The sequence below is a fragment of the Rhizophagus irregularis genome, chromosome 4, assembly GCF_026210795.1.
Source record: "Rhizophagus irregularis chromosome 4, complete sequence".
Classification (NCBI taxonomy): Eukaryota; Fungi; Glomeromycota; class Glomeromycetes; order Glomerales; family Glomeraceae; genus Rhizophagus; species Rhizophagus irregularis.
In genome coordinates this window covers 4,212,526-4,222,652 of record NC_089432.1, presented here as the reverse complement: position 1 = coordinate 4,222,652, position 10,127 = coordinate 4,212,526, and the positions used below count along the sequence as shown (strand labels likewise).

Here is a 10,127-nt window from a genome sequence, read left to right as displayed (position 1 = left end):
TTTCTGGTATTTGCTATTATCACGTTTATAAAATACATTGCAGTCAACTACAATAATGGAAATAATCGCTACCACCCAGTTAAGACTAAAATCCTATACGTGCCAATCTTGTTCGTCCAGTCGTCTCTACACACACCCTCCTTACTACTTAGTACTACTACCTTACCTACTAAAAAAATAAAAATAACTTATAATACAAGGAAAATGTCTAACATTGTAGAAATCTAATATATTCCCCGAAATATATATTATTCCTAATACCTTTTTCACCAAAAAATCTACTATCCAAAGAATTGAATAATATCGTGATATTATATTCTTTGCAATTTTACATCGTTGGGATCAAAATTTGTTCTAAAATTTGTGAAAAATAAAATTTCGACAGCCAAATAAAATGTGTATTTCTAAATATCATCGCTGCCAGCGATTGTCACCTTACCAGAATTAGGGTAGAATTTTGGGCAGAATTAAAAATTTCATGAAACTCTGCCCGTTAATATTTGCTAATGCTTGGTGCGGTGAAAATCACCTACCAAAACAAAATATTTGTAAATCGATAAATGTTAATGTTGAATCAATGAATCATCATGGCAAATACTCCAAATCATCTACTAGTCTTTAAATGTTGTTTACTCAATAAAATGATATCATAATATTTTAATTTTTAATATAAACATTGTTTTAGTTTTATGTTTATACATGTTCATTGGTCAATTCAATTTTGCCGATCATTTGTCGATCATTCACAATTTTATCACTAGTGCCGTTATATTTTTTTTTTTTACTTTATTGAAAAATTTCATATATCAGAATATTACCAAAATTTACTGAAAATCTTATTTATATTAAATTTTAATTAAATAGATTTTTGTAAATCAAATCATTACTGGCCAACTTTCATAAGTAACAAACTTTTAATTTTTAATAAGCAAATATTATAATTAGCTGAATTCTTCACAAGTAAAAAACCTGTATTATGAGCGCAAATATTATATTATTACTTTCATAGATTATATATGATATGAAGAATATCTATGCAAACTTTTAAACTTCTGCCATGCATATTCATCTTTTTAGTGCGATTATTCGATTTTATCACATAATAAATAGATTAATTAATTTTGCTCCAATTGAAAATTTCAAATATTAATGTATCTTCAAATTTTATTTATAAATTTATCTTATTTCAACTTTTATATTTAATTTTTTTTTAACCAAATCCGGCCAAGTTTAAATGATCGGCAGGTGATAAAAGCATGTCCGCCCTGTTTTGTTTCATATGTGTAGTATGTAAGATTGTTGTATAAATATAGCACACAATATGAAGCTCTTATTGATTGTTGGGTCAGAGAAATTAAAGATAATCATCTTTTTCATATTCATCCAATATCCAATAAATGATGTTCCAAAAAAAAAATGAAAACGAATACATTTTATGGCGCAGTCTAAAGTATTATAATTCCGGACACCATATCTTTTCATAATTTCGGACATTTTCCAGACATTTTATAGGTATACTGGACAATTTCCGAACAATTTTGTGACAAATTCCAGACATTCTTTTTTCATAGGGATGGTAGTTTAAAATCTGATTCGATTTGATAACATGCAGACTGTCTTTACTAAAAACAATCACTAGCAGGTCTCTTTAATATGTGGGTTTAGAATATTTATTGTGAATTTTTTCGTTTACTGAACAAATTTGGTTCATAGCATGCTCCACACCAGAGAGTCTTCATTGAGGATTACTAAAGATAATCACTAGGCTAGAATATTTATTATTTTTGTACCATTGTTTTTGGAAATAGTTAAATAAAAATAATATTAATGAGTTCTGAAGTGATTTTATTCTAGAATAAATTTGGAGATACATGACATAATTTGATCAGTGATAAGGTATGCACTTGGAAGATTGGAAGCATAATTTTCATTTAATTAACGAATTCGGTTAAGTAGAAATTACGAATTAAATTTGGAATCACGAATATTGGTCCCACAATTTTTAAAATAACCATCTGTCCCCATGTCGGCGTTTTGATAAAATAATTTCTCATATTTTTCGCAAATATTTCTCAATTGTTTACTAAAAATTTGCAATGACAGACTACGATCCATATAATGATTTCTGGGGAGATTTCCTCACAGGTGTCGTAGTGACCATTATAGCCACACGAATAAGTGATAAAACTAAGGATGAGAATGACGGTTGCAATAATAAAAAGACCAAGAAAAAGAACTACCTTGATATTTTGGACGACATTATAATTTTTGGTTCGCTTCATGCCATGAATATTTATTATTTCTTCATGTGGTGGAAATATGAAAATAAATTTACCAAAGCCTTTGGGGTCATTACAGTTATCTATTCAATTTTCTTCTTATTTTGTGCGATTTTTTTTAATGTTAAAGATGAGGAAAAAAAGGGGTTTATAAAGGGGCACAAATGTATTATTTTATTTATCACGGCGCTTCTTTTCTTTGTTAATCCAAATTTTATTAAACAAATTGATATCCCTAATGAATTTAGCATGAATAAGGATTTTTACAAAACTTGCGCCGTTGGTAACTTATTGAGGTGGATTGCAGTATCATTCTTGGCGGCTGCATGGATCCTTTTTCTGTCTATTTGGCACAATCGATCGAACGAATTGTGGAACGAATTGTGGAACAAACAACGGTGGATTATACAGTTGAACATCAGAAAATTCGTTATACTTATTTTTCTTATTAGTGCGATTTTAATTCAATCTGTCAGGAGTGGTTTAGTATTAAGTAATAATTTTTGGCAAACAAAAGTCACAACAGCTCTTACTATAGTGGCAATAACTAGATTAATTGACATTTACAAAAACGGTGGTTCAAGTTTGTATGCAGAAATATTTTGGGGGAAAGATGTGAATGAGTCTACAAATCCATGATTTACGTATGATAAACTAAATATTTGACGAAATATTTTTCTTCGTGTCTAAAATATAGATAAGCCAAATATATTGTTAAACATTTTGATTGCATTATTATTTATTAGTGTAGAATTCTATTTCAAACATTAAAGCTATGATACATATATTTGACTTTACCGAATAACGGTAATATCTAGGGGATAGATGGGGTCAACTCAGGGTTACACAGACATCAAAAACTACCCGAACTGAAGTCTTATAAAAATGGTTACACAAGAGAAATCCTATATTAAAATTGTACAAAAATTTATTTTTTTCGATACACGTTTAAAGAAACGTAGCCGATTTCAAAAGTTAAGTTTATCCATGTTAACCTTATATAGGCGAAGTGTTTCTACTTAAATTGGACCACTGGTTATTTATTTATTAATTTTTACAAGTTTTTGTTACTTTAGTAGTAAAAAGTTAGATTCTATCTTGTTTTTCTTTGGAATTTCCAATATATAGTTATAAATATTTTTATTTAAAACATTCAAAAATAGGGTTTTCTTCTTTTATTTTATAATATTTTCAAATGTGTGATAAAATTTTTTATGGTTTAGAGGTATTTTAAATGCTTGATCGTATTTTTTAAAGGATATAGAAACGATATTTTGAAAAAAATTGCATATTTACATAGTTTGGGATTTTGCCGTTATGGCAGAAAAATTTTTTATTAAATTAAAATAAATTATTGGCCGATCTTCCACTTTAAAAACATGGGGTACGTTATATTTTAATATGATTTCTTATAAATTTACATATGGCTTCAGTTCGGTCTCATGACCACTAACTTGAGTTGGCCCCCCCGTTATTTATCTATCCCCTAGGTAATATTAATATTTTTTGCAAAAATTGATTATCCCATTCGAAACCGGCTGATCGGCGAAAGATAATCTTAATATTTAACAGAGGTCATTTTCATGGGGGAGCTTTTAAAAGATCTTTTAAGTGAAAGTTATTGTAAATCACGTTTACCACCTGAAATTAAAAAAGAGAAAATTGTGGTAGACGAAAAAATTGGACAAAAGCGAGTCAATAAAGAGGAATTGAGTAGGGGAACAGTTAGTAGTGAAGGTACCGAAGATAGCAGTGAATCGGAAAATGGTGAGACAATATTAGAAGGGAAAAAACAGGTAACGGGGGAGGAAAAAGTAAAAAAGGGGTAAAAGTAGGAAGTCAAAGAAAAAAAGTAAGAAGGGATGGTAAGTAGGTAAGTAAGGATTGTAAATTTGTAATAAAGTGTGTTAGCTTAAATTTTAATTAAAAAAGGGTTAAATTAAAATTAAAAGATGGCTAACATTAGTATAGTTGATAGAAATTTTTAGTTAACCTTTTTGTATATTTATAAAATATTTTGGTTTTATTAGTTTGATTTTTGAAATTTTTAGATTAGTTACTTTATTAGCAGATGCATAGCGTCTAAATTGTGATAGGTTGTTTTATATAATTATCACAATATTAATAAAGAAAAGAAAAAAAAAAAGTTATTGTAAAAAAAAAATGATTTATAAATATGCAAATTGTTGATCTCTCTTTTATAAATAAGCTTCGTTAAAATAAATAAATTAATAAAATGAATAAACAAATGATGTTTTCTATTTATAATGAGTAAATTAAGTATAGAGAAATGGCAGATTTCGGTTTATTATAAGTTAAAATAGTTAAAAATAGTAAAAATTTAAAAATTTAAGGGAATTTCTAAACGTCGCCTGGTGATTGTCGCTTGGGTTTTTTCAAATATGTCCCATGATGTACAATATATTGATTTTTTTAACTTAGCTAATTTTTGATCAAATTTTATCGCAAATGATATTTTAAAAAAAAAAAATTTTTTGCAAACATATTTATTCAAAATAATCTTATCTAATGTGATTTTATTTGCAAATATTAAAATTTAAGTCACACATTTACGATTTTAAAGAAAAAAAGTTACTGTATTTTTAATGAAGTGAAACAAATAAAAGAAACAATAACAATAAATAAAAAGATAAGTAAATTACAATGATCAAGGAGAAAGATGCTAATAAAAAAATGAAATAACAATGGAGTAATGGAAAGTAATAGAAGATGAAAGGGAGTAATGATAGGAAACAAAAAGAAGAAATAGGACATGGTGGGAGATGAAGAGAAGTGATGGGAGACGAAAAGGATTGATGGGAAAATGAAGAGGAGTGATGGGAGATGAAAAGGAGTGATGGGAAGATGAAGAGGAGTGATGGGCGAAAAGGAGTGATGGGAGACGAAAAGAAGTGATGAAGAGGAGTGATGGGCGAAAAGGAGTGATGGGAGACGAAAAGAAGTGATGGGAAGATGAAGAGGAGTGATGGGAGACGAAAAGGAGTGATGAGAGACAAAAGAAATGATGGGAAGTAAACAGGAGAGAAAAAGAGATAATGGAAAAAAATAGAAAATAATGGGAGACGATAAGTCTGGAATAATGAGAAGTAATGGGAGGTTAAAAAACGCAAAAATAAGATCGCCAAAATTATATTCCAAAAATCTATCGATCAACAAAATTATTTTATATTTTGTTGTTTTAACCAATGATTTATCTGTCAATTAAGGATTTATTAAACGAAAACTTTTCTCTTTTTATAACTTCTAAGAAAATAAGCAATAAATATCATCCGAGGGCAATATTAATTGATTATTTTTATCTAATAGGAAGTCTTAATTTACGAATCATCTAAGAATTTTATTACATTTGTTACGTCATTATCCAAACATTTATTTTGTGATTATTAGCATTATATAGCTGAATTATTGAACGTAATATCTACTAGATATTATTAAAATAGCATTCGGAATTATTTTTCTTAAAAGATTTAACGCATGATTCCAGAAACAACTTTCTTGTGCAATCACAATAATATCAAATATACTAACCGTTTCTTAACAGTTGTTTCATATTTAATTGGGATTTTTTTTCTTTGTAATAATCAAAAAAAGTTTAGAAATATATAGTAAAGTATTACAATGATATAATATAAATGTACGGTAAGATTAATAATTCACAGATACGATGTTAATCTTGCTAGAAATCAGAAAATTATTAATTATTGATGCTACAATTTGATAGTAGGATTGAATAAGACAATCAAAGTAAGGGAAAAAAATTGACTTATAGGAGTTGGAATTGAACAAGTATTAATAAATAATTTAACTATGGCAATTTTGCATTAGATAATTAGATAACAATTTTTTGCATTCATGATATTATAGCTGTAACTGTCGGAACGCAACTATTTTAATAATACTGAAAGTTTGATCATCCTTCTAAATGAAAAAAAAAATTTTAAGTCCATAATTTGATTTTAATATGACAAAATTAATAAATGCGAATAGCGAATAAATAAAATGAAAATGTAAAAACATCTGATAAATGAGATATAAATTTTATTTAGTTTCAACACATAATCATATATTTTGCCGATAGAAATTTCCGAAGAATTCTTCGGAATGACTTACCCCTGAGATTTACATTTGAACCAGGAGATTCTAGTAAAAATTTTAACTTGTGATAACAATATAACGAAAATACTCCATCAAGCTCAATAATGTTCGCTTTTACATTATTGGCTAGTAATGCACGTATTATTATCTAAAAATTTATCTTTTGTTACAGATTTTAAAGTTTTAATTCTTTCGAAAAGTATATAGCACAGATTACGGAATTAGTCTAAAAGAGCAATTCTCAATGCCGATTTTTTTTTACCTTTAGAAGTGTGGAATTCCAAAGAATTCGGATCTTTTCGACAACATGATTATATTTTAAACATTGCACTTAACAATTAGTAAATAAACATAAAAAATGTGTATATCTACTAGCAGTTGTCAACAAAAAATATTATTATTTATTTATTTCTTATGAATCTATTTTAAATAAATCTTTTAAAGCTATTAATGAGCAACATCGGCAAACAATGCTATTGCTTTAATATACAATAAATAAAAGAAAAAAAAACAAATGAAATAAATCCTATAACAGCAGTGTATTTTGCTTGTGTATTTTATTTAAAACATTTAAGCAAAAATATTCTCAATTTACTTTGCATGAATTTGTTCTAATTTATTTTGAGCATCTTGATCTCCTTGTAATGCAGATTTTTTATACCAGTAAATTGCTTGATTTATATCTTTAACAATTCCTTTTCCATTCTCATACATAAAAGCAAGATTATATAGAGCTATAATATTTCCTAAATCTGCTGCCTTTTGATGCAATTCAAATGCCTTTTTTTCATCAATATCAGTTCCAATTCCTTCTTGATAACAATATCCTAAATTATTTATTCCAAGTGCATTTCCTAAATCTGCTGATTTTTGATATAATTCAAATGCCTTTTTTTCATCAATATCAGTTCCATTTCCTTTTTGATAACAATATCCTAAATTATTTATTCCAGTCGTATTTCCTAAATCTGCTGATTTTTGATATAATTCAAATGCCTTTTTTTCATCAATATCAGTTCCGTTTCCTTGTTCATAACAATATGCTAAATTATTTATTCCAAATACATTTCCTAAATCTGCTGATTTTTGATATAATTCAAATGCCTCTTTTTCATCAATATTAGTTCCATTTCCTTGTTCATAACAATATGCTAAATTATTTATTCCAAATACATTTCCCAAATCTGCTGATTTTTGATATAATTCAAATGCCTTTTTTTCATCAATATCAATTCCAATTCCTTGATCATAACAATATCCTAAATTATTTATTCCAGTCGCATTACCTAAATCTGCTGATTTTTGATATAATCCAAATGCCCCTTTTTCATCAATGTCAGTTCCAATTCCTTTTTTATAACAATCACCTAAATTATTCATTCCAGTCGCATTTCCTAAATCTGCTGCCTTTTGATATAATTCAAATGCCTTTTTTTCATCAATATCAGTTCCAATTTCTTGTTCATAACAATATCCTAAACAGTTTATTCCATTTGAATATTCTCTTTCAGCTAATTTTTTAAATAATTCAAAAGCTCTATCATAATTTTTATAAACACCATACTCATATAGATAACAGCAACCAAGATTATATTGTGCTATAATATTTCCTGAATTTGCAGCTACCTAATATAATTCAAATGCCCTTTTTTTGATCAATATTAATTTCAATTCCTAAATAATTAAAATCTCCAAGTAAAACAATAGAATTTGAATAATTTTGATTATTTAATAACCAAATATAAATTTCCTGTGAAGTCATATTATGATTATTAAGATAATTATAAATACATAGTCTATCTAATTCTTCCGCTTCTACGCTTGCCTTATTAGAAAGTTCAACCATTTCATCAACCGTCACCTTAAAGTTATTATTTGATGATATTGAAGAATCTATTTCTTTAGTATTCATCTTGTTAAACTCTTGAATAAATTTGGATAATTCCCCATGTGATGGATTATTTATAGGATCTTCAAAAGCATTCAAATCGATTTGTTGTTTACTGGATAATTGGTTTGTATAAGAATCATTTGTCCGAAAATCTTTTATAATCATGTTATTATTATTCTTCAGAATAATTGCATTTAATTTAAAGACCACCTGATTGATAGTTGGACGATTATCTGGTTCATTATTCCAACAATCTAAAAAAGAATAGATAGAATTAATTTAATTAACATTAATATAAACATAAAATTAATTATTAATTATATTTACCAGTATAAATATTCACATAATCTTCGGGTGTATCGGGAATTGGTGTCTCTCTAAGGCCTTGTGATATATTAATTGCTAAACAAACGTCATACGGTTTACCTTCAGTATAAAAAGGAGGATTGCCACTAGATATCTCCCATAAAAGTATTCCAATACTATAAATATCACTTTTTTTATTTAATTTATAATCTTGATTACTAAAACTTTTTGGGTCAATATAAGGAATTACTCCAAATAATTTCGTTGAAGATTGAAGGTTGGATGATTCTTCAATTCTTTTTGATAGACCAAAATCAGCTAATTTAACCATATTTTGATGAACTAATACATTTTTAGAATGCTATTAATATTATTAAATGCAATAAATTTATTAATTACAATTCAACAAACATGAAATAACAAAACGTAAACAAATGAATTACCAGATCACGGTGAATAATTCCTTCATCGTGTAAGCATAATATAGCACAAGCAAACTGAAGTGCCATATTAAATTTATTATTCCAAGTAAGATTATCAAAATGTTCTTTCAAATATTCTCGAAGAGTACCTCCATCTGCATATTCCATTACTAACGAATATTTTTTTGAATTATCAACTTGATTTTCTTTGTAAAAAATAAAAAATAATAAATTTAGATTTTACAATCAAATTATGCATGAAAAGAAAGTATATTGTACCTATTGTAATACCACAGAAACGAATAATATTCTCATGAAAATCCACTTCACGCTGAATTTTAAGCTAAATAGAATTTTAAATTAGAAGTTATACAAATTATAAGGTAATAATAATTATTATTATTATCTCTTTAACTATTTCTTTAATTGTGACGCTGTTAAAATTGAAAAAAGATTTTAATGCCAAATAACTAGGAGAACTTTTCCAGTTCGCACGATAAACTTTCCCAAACCCTCCAAACCCAATTTCTTTAAAATTACTAAAATGATTGAATTCATAATATTTAAAGTAATCTTTTGCAATAGCTTCTTCAATCCAATTAATCCACTCATTATTTGAATTTTCAGTAAAATTTACGGGTATATTGGACTCAGTGTTATTAGACATTATTGGGCTTCTTAATTTTTATTGACGAAGTAAATATTTTTTTTTTCATGCAATTTAAGTTTGCTTATTATAAAGACTGGTATTACTAAACGTAATTGTGCATGGAAGTACAGTAACTGTCGATCACTTTAGGTGATACTTTAAAAATAGGTGTATATATAACACTTTAGCTAATGATAATTAAAGTCTCTTAAAAATATTTTAATAGGCTTTAAAAGCCAAAATTTTAGTTAGTTTAAAAGAATCTTGGCAGTAAAAATTACCGATTTTAATTAATTAATATTTCATTAATTTAGGCCGGAATTACGATTTTGGCCAGAATTAACAAAATTTCGGCCAGAATTAAAAATTCGAAAATTGTTAATTTAACCAATTAAATAAATGTAATTGATTACAAACTTTGTTGATATACTACATATTGAAAGAGGATGCTATACCAAAAATTT

General features: G+C 26.9%; 3 protein-coding genes across 3 annotated transcripts; 2 read left to right on the top strand and 1 right to left on the bottom strand.

The window, feature by feature from the left end:
• Positions 1-2,096: 2,096 nt before the first annotated feature.
• Positions 2,097-2,918, top strand: OCT59_024236 (uncharacterized protein; the record flags this gene model as incomplete). The annotated part of the gene is made up of 1 exon (XM_066135289.1): positions 2,097-2,918. One exon carries the CDS (start codon positions 2,097-2,099, stop codon positions 2,916-2,918), a length of 822 nt encoding a protein of 273 aa, XP_065991326.1.
• A 944-nt stretch (positions 2,919-3,862) lies between these two features.
• OCT59_024235 (uncharacterized protein) lies at positions 3,863-4,108 on the top strand (the record flags this gene model as incomplete). The annotated part of the gene is made up of 1 exon (XM_025325311.2): positions 3,863-4,108. One exon carries the CDS (start codon positions 3,863-3,865, stop codon positions 4,106-4,108), a length of 246 nt encoding a protein of 81 aa, XP_025181821.2.
• Positions 4,109-6,986: 2,878 nt separating this feature from the next.
• On the bottom strand, positions 6,987-9,681 carry OCT59_024234 (uncharacterized protein; the record flags this gene model as incomplete). Its single annotated transcript, XM_066135288.1, has 6 exons — positions 6,987-8,021; positions 8,098-8,540; positions 8,614-8,953; positions 9,036-9,220; positions 9,294-9,357; positions 9,430-9,681. The coding sequence occupies 6 exons, from the start codon at positions 9,679-9,681 to the stop codon at positions 6,987-6,989; spliced, it is 2,319 nt and encodes a 772-aa protein (XP_065991325.1).
• Positions 9,682-10,127: the final 446 nt, after the last annotated feature.